Raw genomic sequence first — 19,734 nt, 5'->3', positions numbered from 1 at the left:
GGAGTCCAAGATGGCGGATACGCGCTGTGTTAGCTAATATGGGACCTCTGCATGAACCTCTCCTCACTCTCCGTTCTCTGTCAGTTTTCTCACTACATTTGGTGCTTGACTGAGTTCTTTATCTCTTCATTTGATGTTTTAGGGTTTCAGGATTGCTATTTTCTCTGTTTGGCTTAGTTTTTCGGAACTTTGCTATGGAGGGATGGCATAGTGCTTCTGCCTAGAGCGCCATGTTGCTGGAATAAACCGTATTTATTGATAAGGTTTGGGTCTACCATGTTACTATTTGTTTTTTTATTAGCCCTGGTTTTGTTTCTCTATTCCGCCTTTTCTGCATTCTCTTTAGATAATAAGATACATTTTCTCATTCGATTTTATTCCCTCTATTGCCTTTTTAATGGTAATTTTTAGTATTATACTTATGCTAAATATATTACTAGTCATTTTTTCTAGGTATTACAATACGCATCCTAACTTATCTAGAGTTACTATTGCACCGTTTCACGTAAAAAGTAAGATTTTGCAACAGTATAATTCCACTTTACCCCACAATCTTTGAGCTATTGCTGCCATATATTTTACATCTATGTACATTAGAAACCCCACAATACAATATTATAGTTTTTGCTTCAAATAGTCAGCTGTTTTTTGAAGAAATTATGAAAAGAAATTTAAAGATCATTTTTTAGAGTTACCTACAAATTTATCATTTCTGGTGTTTTTATTTGTTCCTGTAAATCCCAATTTCCAACTGGGATCATATCTCCTTATCCTAAAATATTTCATTTTTCTTTTAACATTTCTTGTAGTACAGGTCAGCTTGTGACTAATTCTCTCAGCCTTTGCTTATCTGATCATGTCTTTATTTTTTCTTTATTCTGAAGGATAGTTTTTCTGGGTATGGAATTCTGCCCTCATAGTTTATTGTTTTTGTGTTCTTTAAGAAGTTTAAAGATGTCATTCCATTTTTTTTTTTTTTTTCTGGCTTCCATTGTTTCTGATGAGAAGTCAGGCTTTATTTTATCATTATTTCCTTGTGTGGAATGTGTCTTTTATCTCTGGCTGCTTTCAAGTGTGTTTGTTTTTTCTTTATCTGTGGGTTTCAGCAATTTGACTATGATGGGCCTAGGTCCAGTTTTCTTTTTATTTATTCTGCTTGGTGTTCATTTAGCTTCCAGGGTCTGTAAATTTCTTTTTTCATCAATCTTCCAAAATTTCCAGCCAGTTCTTCAGATATATTTTATGGCTCACTCTCTCTCTTCTTTGCTTCTGGGACTCTAATTACATGCATGAAAATTTTGCTCTTGTTCCTCATGTCACTAAGGCTCTATTTTTCAATCTTTAAAGTCTTTTTCTCTCTGTTCTTCAGATTGTATAATTTCCATTGATCTGTCCTCAATTTCATTGACTCTTTCTTCTTCTGACTCTGAACTTCTTGAAGCCTATCCCATGAATATTTTATTTCAGATACTATAATTTTCAATTCTAGAATTTTCATGGTTCTTTTTTGTAGATTCTCTGATGAGGTTTCCCATTTGTATACTATTTAGTAGCATCTTTTGTGTGTGTGTCCTTTAACCTATTTATAATTGCTGCGTTAAAGTCTTGGTTTGCTAATTCGAACATCTGGGTCATCTGGAGTTTCTTTTGGCTAATTTTCTCTTGATTATATATCACATTTTCTGTTTCTTTGAATGTTTCTTTTTTAATTTTATACTAACATTATGAACAATGTATTGTAGAGACTCTGACTTTGTTATTGTCCTCTGAAGAGTGTTGATTTTTGTTCTAACAGGTGGTTAAATTATTGGGAATTGTAGAGGCTTGTTTTGTCCTTCATTGAGTAGATCTGTAGGTTTTGTCTTTTTGGAGTTTCAGTGGAAAGCCTGAGGTGTTTATTAAACCCCTCTAACCTGATTGGACTCGCACTCCAAACTTTGTCCCCCTGCAGTGGGCAACAGCTGAAACCTCTGCTAAGCTTTCAGCCTTCTAGGTACTCATGCATGTGCGCTGCAGAGGTCAATGAAGGAACACGGAGTTTATCATAATTTGGGTAGCTCCTCTTTGGCGTCCCCCTTTTGGGGCTCCTCCTTTTATTTCTATTCTTCCTGACAACCTTAAATTCTGCACTCTGTCCTCTTAAACCAATAAGACTGCAATTTTCTGCTTAAGTGCTAGCCAACCTATATCAGAAGATCACTTCATAGAAGAATATAGAAATCTTCTTCCTTTCCTTTTGCAACTGCATAGTACTTCATTTTGTGGAAGTACCATATTTTATTCAACTAGTCCCCTATCATGAATAATTGGCTTACTTCCAGTTGGCTATTCTTTATTTCTTTTGTCACAACCTTTACAGCTATGCACAACGTGTTAAAGCCCAGAGACGTAGCAAAAACTTTGGTTTGCAAAAAAGACATGTTCTTTATTAGACGTTTGCAAAGGTTCTGTAATGTATCATAAAATCAAAACCAAACCAGTTGCCATAGATTCCAACTCCTGGCGACCCCATGTATTGTAGAGGAGAGCTGTGCTCCATAGGATTTTCAAGGCTGTGACCTTTTGGAAGCAGATCACCAGGCCTTTCTTCCAAGGTGCCTCTGAGTGGGTATGAACCACCAATCTTTCAGTTAGTAGTGGAGTGGGTTAACCATTTGCACCACCCAGAGACTCTGTGTGTACCATAAATGATTGGTTCATTGAATCAGAATTTATTCTGACAGAATTATTCCTGAAGCTGGGTGTGTGGGGTCATTTGGCACAAAGTCAAACCCCAGATACTGAGAGACAGACCGTTCCCTTTGGCTTCACCATAATCAAACTTTCCCACCAGGTTCATGGGCTAGTATATAATGGACAAAGCCCTACCAGCAGGTACAATCAGCTGCTGCTTCCCAAATTCAAAGTCCTCTGGAAACATTCTCAAGAGTATGGGATGCATCACACCTCTTGCCCCTTAGGGGAAAGGAACCACAGTGGGAGAAGGAGGACTTTTGTCATTTTCTCAGGGTGGAGGGGTGTGTGCAGAACATTTTCCCACCACGGATAAGTGCAGCTCTGCCTGGCTTTGCAGCCCTAAATGGAAACACAACTTGGGGTGGGCGGGACAGGCTCAGCAATGCTGTCAACATCACGTGGCCACTGTGAGGGAGAAAAAGAGAAATCACTTGGTAAAGTAGAGGGTCAGCGAAAGAGAGTCAGACCCTCAATGAGATGGATTGACACAGTGGCTGCAACAATGGGCTCAAGCATAGCAAGGATTGTGAGGATGGCGCAGGACCAGACAGTATTTCTTTCTGTTGTGCATGAAGTCGCTATGAGTCGGAACTGACTGGACAGCACCTAACTGAGTTAACGTATGTAAACCACTCAGAACAGTACCTGGGACATAGTAAGGGCTCAGTACGTGGTGCTGTGGTTGTTGTGATGTGAAAGCAATAAAGAAAACTTGCTTTGCCAGTTGTCCCAAAGGCATTTTTCTGTTTTCAAACCAAACCTAAGGAGGAGAGGAGGGCATAGGGAGAAATTTTACACAAACATTCTAAATCAAATTTGAACAATGCAGAATAAAATTCCCCTCTCCAAAACTAAAAGGGAAAAAAGCTCAGTCTCATTTGAGCCCCCGTAGTGTGACAAATCGAAAATAATCCTGCATGTATCTCAGCCAGGTCAGTGGCAGAAGACAATTTCAAAATCTGGTCACCAGGGTGCTTCACGGCATTTTGCTGTCTTTTGCGACATCTGAATGGTAGCAGACAGAAGGCAAAAACTTCTCATCACAAGTCAAAACACAGACAATCTGGGTTCTTTCCTTTGATGCTGATAAACTCGTATGATGTCTTGGTGAAAACAGACCCTAGAAAGGGCCCCTGTGTCTTTAAGAAGCAAGGCGAGGTCACTGTTAATGATATAACTTTATTGTGCCCCTGGGTTATAAAGGAAACTTCCTCATTTTGAACGTCTACTTTATGACATCCATAAACAGTGGATTGCCAATGACTATTCCCTGGGTTAAAACATCCTCAACTCGCAGAGAGACTCGGAGCAGCTGGAGGGACTGCGAAAGAGAGAGAGAGAGAGACAGTGGGTCAAGAGGTGAGTCCCAGCCCCCCTTGCTTTCCTCTACCACCCCACTAGCCAGCAGGGCTCCATGACACCCCCAGAAATGGCGATGGTGCCCCGTGGGGTCCAGACTGGGCGTGCAGCTGCTCTCTGTGCCTCTCCTTGGCACAGAGCCCCAGCTCTTAGGGCCTGGGAGCGGGAGGCCGGACCAGGGCAGAAACAAATGCCCCACACCATCTTCAGGGCCTCAAGGTTGCCTGTCGTTTCAGGGCCAAGTAATGCTGAATTTTTGCCTAATGAAAAAGTAGATACCCCATTCTGAAGGGGTAGCAGGGTTTTTGTTTATTGTTTGTTGTTAAAGCTTTAGAATAGTATTTGTTATGTATTTCTTGGATGATGCTCAGTATCTACTGCTTCAGGTTGAGACTCCTTAATAAGGGGAAATATGTCTCATTGCAATATATTAATAGCATTTAAATATTAGCTCAGTGGTGTGACGCAACAGTTGCCAACATATCAAGAGAGTTTGGGACCTAACTTGTGAACTCCGAGGTAGCACACGTATGCTTATGTGATGTTATGCATCCTAATATCGTCATTATTGTTGGCCGCCGTCTAGTGGGCCCCTGAATCATGGCAATCCCTTGCTCAACGGAATCAGACTGTTGTGATCCATAGGGTTTTCACTGGCTAATTTTCAGAAGTAGATTGCCAGGTCTTTCTTCTTAGCCCATCTCAGTCTTAAAGCTCTGCTGAAACCTGTTCAGCATCATAGCGACATGCAAAGTGCTGGTGACTACGCTTGAGATGCATTGGCCAGGAATTGAACCTCAGTCTCTTGCATGGAAGGCGAGAATTCTACCCCTGAACCACCACTGCCCCCATATCCTAATATTGCATCAGAAAACCCTTGGGAGTGAAATGCACAGGCTAATTTCCCTGTGACCTTCCCTCAGTGCTCAGTGTGGGGGTCAGCATATTACTAGAGCCATGTTGTTTCTGTTGTGCTGTCGAGTCGATTCCAACTTACAGCGACCGTACAGGACAGGGTAGAACTGCCTCATAGGGTTTCCAAGCCTGTAATGGGTCAGAATGGACTAGATGACAACAGGAATCTTTACAGAAACAGATCTCCAGGTCTTTTCTCCCAAAGAGCAGCTGGTGGGTTTGAACTGCCAACCTTTCCATTAGTAGCTGAGCGCTTAACCATTGCACCACCAGGGCGCCTTACTAGTGCCATATCTGCATGCATTTGCCCAGGTGGAGAACAGTATGTGCTCAGGCATGTAGAGGACTAAAGAATTGTTGCTGTGACTGTTTAATTCTGCACAAGATTAAGAGGAGCTAATATAAACCCGCTGCCCAGCCAATCTAATTAGTGTACCACGTTAATAATCTTGAGAGTCGGAATTCTGCGTTCACCTGTTCTATCGATCAGTTAAACCGAATTTTCCTGTCATTCTGTCCTGGGCAGACTCAGGATTTGCCTGAAACAAGTAAACAATTTCTGGAAGGAGTGGGGGAGGTGGAGGCAGTTTCCTTGGACTGTCTGCAGCAGCTCCTAGCATCTGGGAAGTGCAGGACTTGAGGGTAGATGTGCCCTGGTCCCTCGTACGAACAGCTGGGTAAACACCTCAGAGTGGAGGTGCCCAGCCTGCCACCCAACAGGCTCAGTCCTAACGCTGTAGCCCCCCTGGGTAATGCTTCGCCACCTCCAAAGCTTTGGTCGTTCCATTCCCTAGTTCTATGCCAGTTGGGCTGGGAGCAGGCCCAGGGATCGCTCAGTTAGACGGTCCAAGCAGGACTATTTCAGCAGGCGTCCTACATACTGGACCCAGACTCGGGCAGACTCTGGATTGCCCTGGCATTAGACTAAACTCTGCTCTAATATGTAGGAGACACGGCCCCAACGCCTACCTGGTTGTGCTTGTCGTGTGATGAAGACGACACCCCCGACAATCTAACGTACACTGTATTGTTATTGTTAGCTTCTGTTAAGCCAGCCCCTGACACATGGCAACCCCAGCGCACGACAGAATGAAATGTTGCTCAGTCCTGCGCCATCCTCATGATCGGTTGCAGCTTGGACCTTTGTGGTCCATAGCATTGTCACTGGCTGATTTTCAGAAGTGTATCACCAGAACTTTCTTCCTAGTCCTTCTTAGCCTGGAAGGTCCACTGAAACCTGTTCAGCATCAGAGCAACACGCGAGTCTCCACTGACAGACGGGTGGTGGCTGCACTTGAAGTGCATTGGCCGGGAATCCAAACCGGGTCTCCCACATGGAAGGCGAGAATTCTACCACAGAATTGCCACCATTAACTTATGCTAAAAAAAAAAAAAAAAAAAAAACCAGTTGCCATTGAATTGATTCTGACTCACGGCGACCCCACGTACAACAGCTTGAAACGTTGCCTGGTCTTACACCATCTTTATGATCCTTGGTCTGCTCGAGTCCATTGTTGTGGCCCCTGTGTATTTTGAGTGCCTTCCAACCTAGGGGACTCATCATCCAGCACTGAATCAGACAATTTTCTGTTGTGATCCACAGGGTTTTTATTGGCTACTCTTCAGAAATAAATCAATGGGCCGTTCTTCTTAGTCTGTCTTAGTCTGGAAGTTCCGCTGAAACCTGTTCACTGCTGGTGTTTGAAATACCAGTGGCATAGCTTCCAGCATCACAGCAACACACAAGCCTCCAACGGTACAACAAACAGACAGTCAATGACCCTCAGTGATGCAATAATAACACGACCACAACAATAGCTATCTCCAGTAAAGCTTAACTGTGCCAAGCGCTGTGCTGTGGGCGTTCCATACATTAACGTGCAATTCACTCTTAAGCTCTGACATCCCCTGGGAGGAAATAGCTGCCTGTGCTGGAATCCCAGGGTTCGGGGCGGGGAGGGGTTGGGGGGGCATCCCTTTCCTGATCAGGGTTCTGTTTATGAAGATGTGGGTGTGGTCGCCTTTTGTGCACATAGCCATTTTGTTCCTTTCCTCTTGCAAAAGAATGTGGATTTTGCATTATCTAACAAAACAACTCAGGGAGTCCATTGTGCTACATTATATGCATTACATCCTGGAAGTGCCCCGAGCTGGGCAGTGGCCCCTCAGCTGTTGCCACTGGAAGCTCTCAGCTTTGCATCTGTCCCTTTTTTGAGAATGACCCATATGTTGGCATGGGTGACATGTGAACTGAGGTGTAGCTAGAGCATGAATCAATTCATGAACCTCTGCCCTAGCCCTGGGAACAGCAGTGGTTCAGTGGTAGACTTCTCGCCTTCCATGTTGGAGACCTGGGTTCGATTCCTCGCCAATGCACCTCATGAGCAGCCACCACCTGTTTGCCAGTGGAGGCTTGTATGTTGCTACAATGCGAAACAGGTTTCAGCCGAGCTTCCAGACGAAGACCAACTAGGAAGAAAGGCCTGGCAATCTACTTCCGAAAATCAGCCAGTGACAACCCTATGGATCACAACAGTCTGAGCCACAACCAGTCATGAGGATGGTGCAGGACTGGGCAGCATTCCATTCCATTGTGCATGGGGTTGCCATGAGTAGGGGCCGACCTGACAGCAGCTAACAACGACAAGCCCTGAGCTGGGAGGAGAGAAGTTGTGGGATGAAGTGACGCAAAGCATTATTACTGCTGGTGCATAATAATAATAAATCTCAACCATAAAAATGCTATAAGGTTAACAGGGTGCCCCCTCAAACACCCAAAGGAATACTCTTCCTTTTCTTTTTTTTTTCCATTTTATCTGTTTTTTTTTTTTTTTACTAAATTAAAATTTGTATTTTGAAATAATCATAGATTCACATGGAAGTATAAGAAATAATATAGAGGAAGTCCATGCATCCTTTACCCAGTTTCCCCAATGGTAACATCTTGCAAAACTGTAGTACAATGTCCACACCAAGATACTCATGTTGACACAGTCCAGGTATAGAACATTCCATTCCCACAAAGATGCCCCAAGTGGCCCTTTTACACCCTCACCTACTTCCCTCCTTGCCTCCACCCTTTCTTTAACCCCTGGTGACCACTCATCTGATCTCCATTTCTATCATTTCATTTTGTTCCGGGATGTTCTATAAATGAACTCATATAGTATGTAACCTCTGGGATTGGCCTTTTTACTCAGCATAATTCTCAAGGGAGTCTTCCAAGTGGGTGCGTGTATCAATAGTTCATTCCTTTTTATTGCTGAGTAGTATTCCATGGTGTGGATGGACCACAGTTTGTTTAACCATTCACCACAGATGGACATCTAGGTTGTTTCCAGTTTAGGGCTGTTACGAATAAAGCTGCTATAAACATTGATGTACAGGTTTTCATGTGACCATAAGTTTTCATTTATCTGAGATAAAGCCGAAATATGCAATCACGAGGTCACAAGGTAGTTGCTTGTTTAGATTTTTAAGAAACTGCCCAACTGTTTTTCAGAGTGGTTGCACCATTTTACATTCCCACTAGCAGAGATCCAGTTTCTCTGCATCTTTACCAGCGTTTTGTATTGTCACTATTTTTTTTATTTTAGCCATTTTCATAAGTGTGTAGTGATATCTCATTGTGGTTTTAATTTGCACTTCCTAATGGCTAATGAGGAAATCCTAATGGCTAATGGCTAATGAGGCATAGTGATTAAGAGCTAGAGCTGCTAACCAAAAGGTCAGCAGTTCGAATCCACCAGGCACTCCTTGGAAACTCCACGGGCAGTTCTACTCTGTCCTATAAGGTCGCTATGAGTTGGAGTCGACTTGACGGCAACGAGGTTTTTTAATGGCTGATGATACTGGCATTTTTTCCAGTGCTTATTTGCCATCTGTGTGTTCTCTTCACTGAAATGTCTGTTCATGTCTTTTGCCCAATTTCTAGCTGGATTGTTTGGGGTTTTACTGTTGAGTTTTGACGATTCTTTATATACTCTATGTTTGAATTATATGTTCAATATGTGGTTTGCAAATATTTCCTATCCGTAGCTTGTTTTTTCAACCTATTAACAGGATTGTTCTTCCAGCAAAAGTTTTAATTTTGATGAAGTCCAGTTTATCATTTTTTTCCCTTTTACAGATCATGCTTTTGGTATAAAGACTAAGAACTTCCTGGCTAGCCCAAAGTCCCAAAGGTTTTATTCTTAAAGTTGTATAGTTTTACATTTTACACCCACGGTCCATTTTGAGTTAATTTTTGTGTTAGATGTGAGGTTTGGGTACAGGTTCATTTTCTTCCCTCTATAGATGTCCAATTGCTCCAGCACTATTTGTTGAAAAGGGTAGCCTTCCTCCATTGAATTGCTTTTGCACCTTTGTCAAAAATGAGTTGGGCATATCTGTGTGGGTCTATTTCTAGCGCAGGCGAAGACCAGAAAAGTTATGGGATGACATCAAGGACATCATACATGAAGAAAGTAAAGGGTCATTAAAAAGACAGGAAAGAAAGAAAAGACCAACGTGAATGACAGGAGAGACTCTGAAAACTTGCTCTTGAACACAGAGTAGCTAAAGTGAAAGGAAGAAATGATGAAGTAAAAGAGCTGAACAGAAGATTTCAAAGGGTGGCTCAAGAAGACAAAGTAAAGTATTATAATGAAATGTGCAAAGACTCGGAGTTAGAAAACCAAAAGGGAAGAACACACTTGGCATTTCTCAAGCTGAAAGAACTGAAGAAAAAATTCAAGCCTCGAGTTGCAATACTGAAGGATTCTATGGGCAAAATATTGAACAATGCAGGAAACATCAAAAGAAGATGGAAGGTATACACAGAGTCACTGTATCAAAAAGAATTGGTTGACATTCAACCATTTCAGGAGGTAGTATATGACCAAAAGCTGATGATATTGAAGGAAGAAGTCGAAGCTACACCGAAGACATTGGTGAAAAACAAGCCTCCAGGAATTGATGGAATATCAGTTGAGATGTTTCAACAAATGGATGCAACACTGGAAGCTCTCACTTGTCTGTGCCAAGAAATTTGGAAGATAGGTACCTGGGCATCCGACTGAAAGAGATCCATATACGTGCCCATTCCATAGAAAGGTGATCCAACGAAATGTGGAAATTATCAAACAATATCGTTACTATCACACACAAATAAAATTATGCTGACGATAATTCAAAAAAGATGTTTACCTGTGTTTTATTGACGATGCAAAGGCATTTGACTGTATGGATCATGACAAATTATGGATGACGTGAGGAAGAATGAGAATTTCAGAACACTTACTTGTGCTCACGAGGAACCAGTACATAGACCAAGAGGCAGTTATTCAAACAGAACAAGGGGATACTGTGTGGTTTAAAATCAAGAAAGGTGTGCATCAGGGTTGTATCCTTTCTCCATACTTATTCAATCTGTATGCTGAGCAAATAATCCAAGAAGCTGGACTATATGAAGAAGAAAGTGGCATCAGGATTGGAGGAAGACTCATTAACAAAGTGCGATATGCAGATGATACAACCTTGCTTGCTGAAAGTGAGGAGGACTTGAAGCACTTACTGATGAAGATCAAAGACCACAGCCTTCAGTATGGATTACACCTCAACATAAAAAAAAGAAATATCCTCACAACTGGACCAATAAGCAACATCATGATAAATGGAGAAAAGATTGAAGTTGTCAAGGATTTCATTTTACTTGAATCCACAATCAATGCCCATAGAAGCAGCAGTCAAGAAATTAAACGACACATTGCATTGGGCAAATCTGCTGCAAAAGACCTCTTTTAAGTGTTAAAAAGCAAAGATGTCACTTTGAGGACTAAGGTGCACCTGACCCAAGCCATGATATTTTCAATCACCTCATATGAATGCGAAAGCTCGACAATGAAGAAGGAAGGCTGAAGAAGTGATGCCTTTGAATTATGGTTTTGGTGAAGAATATTGAATATACCCATGGACTGCCAGAACAACAAACAAATTTGTCTTAGAAGAAGTACAGCCAGAATGTTCCTTAGAAGTGAGGATGAGGAGACTTCGTCTCACATACTTTGGACTTGTTATCAGGAGGGAGAAGGACATCATGCTTGGTAAAGTAGAGGGTGAGCAAAAAGAGGAAGACCCTCAATGTGATGGATTGACAACAGTGGCTGCAACAATGGGCTCAAACTTAGCAACAATTGTGAGGATGGCACAAAAGAGAACAGTGTTTTGTTCTGTTGCGCATAGCATCGCTATGAGTTGGAACCGACTCAATGGCACCTAACAATATTCCTAGGCTCTCTATTCTGTTCCATTGATCTGTGTGTCTCTCTCTCCTCCAATACCATACAGTCTTGATTACTGGAGCTACAGTATAAGTCTTGAAAAAGGATAACTCATTCCTGCCACTTTATGTTCTTTTTCAAAATTGTTTTAGTTATTCTGGTTCCTTTGGCTTTCCATATAAACTTTAGAATAATCTTGTCTATTTCTACAAAAACATCTGCTGGAATTTTGATAGGAATTGCATTAAACCTGTGTATGAATTTGGATGAATTGATATCTTGACTATGTTGAGTCTTCTAGTCCGTGAACATGGTTTGTCTCTCTGTTTATTTAGATTTTCTTTGATTTCTTTCGTAATATTTTGTAGTTTACAGCATACAAGTTCTGTGCGGTGTGTGTTTTCCTAGATTTACACCTAAATATCTTTTTTTTTCTTGAGTGATTGTAAATGGTAAAATATTTTAATTTCAGTGGCCACATGTTCATTGATAGTGTATAGAAATGCAGTCAATTTTTGTATGGTTTCTTGCTTGGACTCTATGACCTTGCAGAAACACTTATTCTGGTAGTTTTTTTTTTTTTCTTTTCTTTTTGGTATATTCCTTGCAATTTTCTACACAGACAATCATGTCATCTATAAATAGAGATAATTTTGTTTTTTTCCTTTCCAATCTGTATGCCTTTTATTTCTTTTAGACTTACTGCACTGGTTAGAACTTTCAGCACTATGTTGAATGGGTGTCGAGAGTGGAGATCCTTGCCTTGTTATTGATCTTAGGTAGAAAGCATTCAGTTTTTCACCATGAATTATAATGTTAGCCACAGGGCTTTTTTTAAATTTTTTTCTTTTGGTAAATGCTCTTTATTAAGTTGAGGAAGTTCACTTCTATTCCTAGTTTTCTGAGAGTTTTACCAAGAATGGGTGCTGAATTTTATCAAGTGCTTTTTATGAATCAGCTGATGTGATCATGTGATTTTTCTTCTTTAGCCTGTTACTATGGTAGATTACACTGATTGGTTTTCGAATACTGAACCAACTTTGCATTCCTGGATTAAGCTCCACTTGGTTATGGTGATTAATTCTTTTTGTGTATTGCTGAAATCTATCGACTAATACATTGACAAGGATTTTTCTGTCTCTATTTGTAAGAGATAGTGGTCTGTAGTTTTCCTTTTCTTTCTGTGTTTGTTTGTTTTGGTACTCTCTTTCTCTGGTTTTGGTATTAGGGTAATACTAGCTCCGTAAAATGAATTGAGGAATGTTCCCTTCTCTTCTATTTTCTGCAAGAGATTGCAAAGAATTATGTTAATTCTTTTTAAACATTTGGTGGAATTCTCCAGTGAAACCATCTAAGCCTGAAAATTTCTCTTGTGGGGGATGTTTTAAGTTCCAAATTCAATTTTCTTAATAGTTACAAGGATATTCAAATTATCTGTTTCATATTGCGTAAGATGTGGTAATTCATGCTTTCTAGGAATTGGCCCATTTTACCTAAGTTGTCATATTTACATGTGTACGGTTGTTCTTAATGTCCCCCTTCTTATCCTTTTGATGTCTGCAGGCTCTGTAGTAATATCACCTATTTCATTCCTGATATTGGTACTCTATCTCTTCTCTCTTTTTTCTTTGTCAGTCTTACTATAGGTTTGTCAATTTATTGATCTTTTAAAAAAAAAACAGCTCTTTGTTTCATTGATTTTCTTTCTATTTTTGTCTTTTCAATTTCATTGGTTTCTGCCCTTATCTTTATTATTCTCTGCTTAGTTTTGATTTATTTTGATCTTTCGTTGTTGTTGTTGTTGTTGAGGTGGGAGCTTATATTATTGATTTGAGACTTCCTTTCTTCTCATGTAAGCATTTAAACCAAAAAACAAAACAAACCCATTGCCGTCAATTCCGACCCATAGCGACCTTATAAGACTGAGTAGAACTGCTCCACAGGGTTTCCAAGGACAGCCTGGTGGATTTGAACTGCGGGCCTTTTGGTTAGCAGCCATACACTCAACCACAGCACCACCAGGGCTCCGCGTAAGCATTTAGCGCTATAAACTTCCCCTCTTAGCAGTGTTTTTGTTGTTTCCCACGGCCAAATTTTGATGTGTTATATTTTCATTTTCATTCAGTCTAATGTATTTTTTATTTCCCTTGAGACTGTCTCTTTGAAGTATTTAGAAGTGTGTTGTTTCATTTCCCAGTGTTTGAAATTTTCCTATTATCTTTATATTATTAATTCCTCATTTGATTCTGTTTTGGTCAGAGAACATAGTCTATATCATTTCAATTCTTTTAAACTTGTTGATGTTTTCTTTATGGCCCAGGATATAATCTATAATCTATAATCTGCGTAGGTGCTTGAAAAGAATGTATATTCTGCTGTTGTTAGGTGGAGTGTTCTATAAATGCCGATTGTTTGATGGAGTTTCAAATTTATCTCAAGAGTTTGAGGTTAATTCTTGAAGGTTATGTGATACATTACTTTTGCCAAAGAGTTCAGAATAAGAGATCTAAAATCCCGCTGTGATTTCCCCAATGAAGCCTGTGAAGTCTTTTCACTGGTGGTCTTTGTCACTAAAGTCTCTGCTTTTCTTCCCTGGCAGATATGGTCATTTCTGAAGGCTCGGCTGTGGACCAGCCAGTAGCTCAACCTACAGCTGTATGAAAGTTTCCTAGCTGACATGTAGTTTTAAAAGATATAACAAAACTTGATTTTTTTTCTGTGACTCAAGACGTAGAATGTGAAAGCTGGAGGGAAACATGGGTCATGTAGTTCCACCCTTTCATTTGGTAGGGTGAGGGATAAGATCCCAACAGGTTAGTTTAGACTGATTAATTTTTTTAATGAAATTAGCATATATTCATTATAGAAAATTTATAAAATATGGAAAAACAAAAATAAGATTATCATCTTAACTTATACCAAACCAGTTGCCATCAAGTCAACTCCAATGCGTGGTGATCCCATGTGTGTCACAGTAGAACTGTGCTCCATAGGGTTTTCAATTACTGTGTTTTTGGAAGTAGATCACCAGATCCTTCTTCCCATGCACCTCTGGGTGAAGTCAAACCTCCAGTCTTTCAGTTAGCAGCTGAGTGCATTAAGTGTTTGCACCACCTAGGGACATCATATTTAAATCATATACAATCTTATAACCAAAAGATAACAACTATTATTAATTTGTAGTGTACCCTTCCAATATGTTCTCAAAAATGGAATCCCCATTACGTTTTTATTTTTTATGTTGTTAAAGTAATTATTTTTACTTTAAAACAGACATAGACATTTTCCAAGATAGTATTTCTAATAGCAGAATACGATTCCATAATACAGATATACCGTCATTCACTTAACAAATCCCCATTTGATGGACAGTTTCAGTTACGGTTTCATTATGCTAAATAACACCAGGATGAACATCTTCTGTGTACATACATGATTATATCCTAGAAACAGAGACACGGGGTCAAAGGCTATAAACATTTGTAGCTTTTGAGCTCCATTGCCAAATTGGATGAATGACATTTTTTGTTTGCTTAGGTGGGTTTGGTTTTGTTTTAATTTGTTTTGTTTTCAGTGGTGGGTTAGGTGTAGAGTCAACCTAGAGGATACATGAAGGTAGAACTAAGACTTATGTAGGTTCTCAGTGTTTTCAAGCCTGAACTAATAATGGCCAACTGGAGCCAAGAAGAAAAGTCTCCTTTCCCAAGAGCATGTTGTTGTCATGTAGTCAGTTGCCACCGAGTCGGCTATGTACAATGGAACGAAATGTTGACTGGTCCTGCCCCATCTTCACGGTTGTTGGCATGCTCAAGCCCACTGTTGTGGCCGCTGTGTGTTTTGAGCGCTTTCCAACAACCTAGGGGACTCATCTTCCAGCACTATATTGGCCAATGGTCTGTTGTGATCATAAGATTTTCAGTGGTTATTTTTCAGTAGACTGCCAGATCTTTCTTCCTAGTCTGTCTTAGTAGGATGTCTGGAAAGAACAGGACAGTGAGGTATCCAGCATTGCGTATGACCAGGAAACAGGAAAACAGGCAGATTATATGCAGCCTGGGACCTGAACTTCGCAAAACCAGCAGCCCAGCCCAGTTTTACAGGCCAGGCAACAGAAGGACAAACTTGCTTAACCCGGCCAGCTTCCTCTCTGTGGTACTCCACGGGAACATCATGTTTTAAACTGGAGATATGGCTTGAACTTACTTCGTCACGGCAATTGCTGCCCATAAAATGGACGAAGGCACAAAGTATGTAAACTTCCCATATGTAGCAAACCCATCCTGCCTGCTTTTATAGCTGGTCCAGCAAAGGAAGCACCACCAGCCCTTCCCACTCTACTGAGAGACCATTGAGAGTACAGGTTTGTGGGGCTGGAGCAGTCAAGGAGGGAAAGGGCATTTGAAGGTAGACAGGAAAACCTCAGGCTCAGGGGAGCCCCTGACCACCTGCCAGCAAGGCCAGAGCTTCCCTCCAGGTAACCCAGGCAGCACTTCAGCCGCACGTTGGCACCGCGTCCCCAGAACACACAGGATGCAGGCCCATGAAGGCCTACAGATGTTTGCCCTTGTCGGTGTTCCATCTGTCTTTCTGCTTTCCATTTACAGAGAGAGAAGAATTAATCCAGAGCATGCTGACTCAGGTCGCAGAGCAGTTCTCAAGGTACAGAACATCTTAAATGTATAATATCATAATATCGACAGGTGTGTGCTTTTTATTTCAATGGCGAAGTGGGCGCCTTGCTCTGGGCCTGGCAGGAGAAACTGCCTTTAGTAGGAAACTTTCCGTTGTTTCCATACCTAAGCCAACTTGGATGGGGTCCAGGAAAGGCTCACCTGTATTAAAGATCGTGCCAGGCGGGCACTTTGAGGATAAGGCAAGAATGTTCTCTCTGGGTTCTTTTGTGGCTCCTAGGACAACCTACAAAAACTGTCACCATTTAAAAAATAAAAATAATAATAGATTTTAAAAATAAGCTTTCTCCCTGAGATTCTGTGTCGACGTAGGACTTCCTTCTCATCCCGAGTTATCTTGTCAATTCTAAAGTAAATATGTTCAGTGTCGTCTTTCTGCCCTGGTAATTAAAATGGGAAAATGGAACAATGAAGGCCCAAGATTTCTTTAACTGGGTGGCTGGTGCCTCGAGAGAGCACACAGGTCCCTTGAAGGTGGCCTGTGCCCAGAAGAGCAGGGTCCAGGGAGGAAGTGAGTCCTCCCCAAGAACCTGTGCTCACAACCCAGGTGGGGAGAAGAAAAAGCACCCACCAGTGTAGAGCAGCTGTGTGCCCCTCTCTGGGAAAATGCTCCGTTGGTGTAATTTGTGGGTGTGTCTTCCTCCGTCACCCCCCAACGATCTAAGTGCCTTCTGAGCAACTGGTGGCCTATGTACCCACCCCCTTGGCAGCCCACCTGCAGCCTCCCCACCAAGGGATTCAATAGACCTTTGCTGAGCCAATTTCAGTTCTGAGGGTTGTGTGGATTATGTTTTGTCTTTCTTTTTCCTTTTCTTCCCCATTCCTAGAGCATTTAAAATCAACGAGCTGAAAGCTGAAGTCGCAAATCACCTGGCCGTGCTAGAGAAACGAGTTGAATGTGAGTGGGCTTTCACATCCTTTTTGGCTTCTAGGTTTTCTAACCTTTGTTAAAATTAACCACTTGGAACAGCAACCAGGTTGGCAGTGAAGACAAGGAGGTAAAATGTAAGTACCCATGTCTTTTCTTTGTAAAATGCTTAAAAATCACCTTTACTGGGAACAACGGTAAGAACGGTGACTCAGCTAAGTATTTTTTGTTTAAAAGTAACATCAGCACATAGTAAAACATTTCTTCCGTGCAGAAGAGTCCAGAATGAAAACTCAAAGCCCACTAAAGGTAGTCTCTTGGGGGAGGAGCTTCTGCTGAGTTCTCGTGTGTATCTCCTTTTTACATCAATGACAGCATATTCTACTCACCAACCCACCCCTGCCATTTCACACGTATCTGGAATGTGTCCACTGGGAGGAAGATGGCTTGCAGTCCCCTTACACTGTGCCCTCCACCTACAAAGTAAGGGACAATGCCTGACTTCCATGTGTCTCCCCATTCTGTGTTCAACTGACAGCTCAACAGTAAGGAAAGCTCTTTGTCAACAGCAAGGAAACTCTTTGTCAACGGCAAGGCTAATGTTAACTATTAAATAGAACGAGTTGTCTCTGAGTCCACTCCAACTCATGGAGGTCTCACATGTGTCAGAGGAGACCTGTGCTCCATAGGTTTTCAATGGCTGACTCTTTTGGAAGTAGATCATCTGGCCTTTCTTCCCAGGTACCTCTGGGTGAACTCGAACCTCCAAACTTTTGGTTAGCAGCTGAGCATATCAACCATTTATAGCACCCAACTACTAAATAGGCCACGGTTATGGATTTAATTGTGTCCCCCCAAAATTAGTGTTGTAAATTCTAACCTCTGTGCAGGTGGTTATAAACCCATTGGGGATGGGTTGTCTTTGTTATGTCAATGAAGCAGGATTAGTGTAGAGTATGTCTTGTGTCAACCTCGTTGGAGATATTAAAGAGATTAAACAAGCAAGCAGAGATGGGGGAAGAGAGATGCCAAGCCACATGAAGATCGCCCTGGGGCAGAAGCTCAGAAGAGACAAAGACCTTCCTCCAGAGTCAACAGAGAAGGAAAGCCTTCGCCTAGAGCCAGCACCCTGAATTTGGACTTGTAGCTTCCTAAACTGTGAGAAAATAAATTGCGATTTGTTAAAGTCACCCCCTTGTGGTATTTCTGTTACAGTAACACCGGATAATTAAGACAGGTACCATATTCATTAACTCAGCAAATGAGGTGACTATACCCAAATGTGAGGCCACACAGGGCCGCAGCATCATCAGAGTCTCTGGCTGGTTTGTGTGCGTATGACTTGCTGAATGTCTCCTCATATCTTGTTTGAATTTCTTGGAATTTTTCAAGAAAAAAATTCAAGATTATGCAAAAGCCAGTTCATCTCAATACTTTGAAACCTGATTTCCATAGTAGTATTTATACTTTGATACTTTTTTATACTTTTACCCCAAGCCTCTGTCAGTCTGTTGTATTGTAGGGGCTTGCGTATTGCTGTAACGCTGGAAGCTATGCCACCAGTATTCAAATACCAGCAGGGTAACCCATGGTGGACAGGTTTCAGCTGAGCTTGCAGACTAAGACAGACTAGGAAGAAGGACCTGGCGGTCTACTTCTGAAAAAAATTAGCCAATGAAAACCTTATGAATAGCAGCAGAACATTGCCTGATGTAGTGCCGGAAGATGAGCCCCTCAGGTTGGAAGGCACTCAGAATACAACTGGGAAAGAGCTGCCTCCTCAAAGTAGAGTCAACGTTAATGACGTGGATGGAGTCAAGCTTTCAAGACCTTCATTTGCTGATGTGGCACGACTCAAAGTGAGAAGAAACAGCTACATCCATTAATAATCAGAATGTGAAATGTACAGAGTATGAATCTAAGAAAACTGGCATTGTCAAAAATGAAATGAAATGCATAAATATTGATATCCTAGGCAGTAGTGAGCTGAAATGGACTGATATTGGCCATTTTGAATAAAAAAATCATATGGTCTACTATGCCAGGAATGACAAATTGAAGAGGAATGGCGTTGTGTTCTTCGTCAAAAAGAACATTTCAAGATCTATTCTGAAGTACAACACTGTCAGTGATAGGATAATATCCATATGCCTACAAGGAAGACCAGTTAATACGACTAATATTCAAATTTACCCACCAACCACGAAGGCCAAAGATGAAGAAGTTGTAGATTTTTACCAACTTCTGCAGTCTGAAATTGATCAAACATGCAATCAGGATGCATTGATATTACTGGTGATTGAAACGTGAAAGTTGGAAACCAAGAAGAAGGATGGGTAGTTGGAAAGTATGGCCTTGGTGACAGAAACGATGCTGGAGATCGCATGACAGAATTTTGCAAGACCAATGACTTCTTCATTGCAAATACCTTTTTTCAACAACATAAACAGAGACTATACACGTGGACCTCGCCAGATGGAATACACAAGAATCAAATCGACTACGTCTGTGGAAAGAGACGAGGGAAAAGCTCAATATCATCAGTCAGAACAAGGACAGGGGCCGACTGTGGAATAGACCATCAATTGCTCATGTGCAAGTTAAAGTTGAAACTGAAGAAAATTAGAACAAGTTGACAGATATTTTGGGAGGACACAGTTCAATCCATGACAGTTGCATTCACAGATTCCAGGGATTAGGATGTGGACACATCCTTTTGGTGGGCACTACTCGACCCACTACAAGGTCGCTGGGTGGTGCAAACAGCTTGCCCTTGACCACTATCCTAAAAATTAGTGGTTTAAACTCACCCAGTGGCACCATGGAAGAAAGTCCTGGTGATCTGCTTCAGTAAGATTACAGCCATAGAAAATCCTATAGAGCACAGTTCTGCTCCGTAACACAT

At 41.4% G+C, this 19,734-nt stretch overlaps 1 protein-coding gene across 1 annotated transcript in view; it reads left to right on the top strand.

The window, feature by feature from the left end:
* Positions 1–19,734, top strand: part of PDE9A (phosphodiesterase 9A) — a 152,526-nt gene that overhangs the window by 78,415 nt on the left and 54,377 nt on the right. The window contains exons 5-6 of the mRNA XM_004384867.2: positions 15,875–15,929; positions 16,789–16,859. Of these exons, the coding sequence (XP_004384924.1) occupies positions 15,875–15,929; positions 16,789–16,859 (126 nt within the window). The remainder of the gene's footprint in view (positions 1–15,874; positions 15,930–16,788; positions 16,860–19,734) is intronic.

Source organism: Trichechus manatus, unplaced genomic scaffold, assembly GCF_000243295.1.
Source record: "Trichechus manatus latirostris isolate Lorelei unplaced genomic scaffold, TriManLat1.0 scaffold00128, whole genome shotgun sequence".
Lineage (NCBI taxonomy): Eukaryota > Metazoa > Chordata > Mammalia > Sirenia > Trichechidae > Trichechus > Trichechus manatus.
This window is presented reverse-complemented; position numbering and strand designations above follow the sequence as displayed.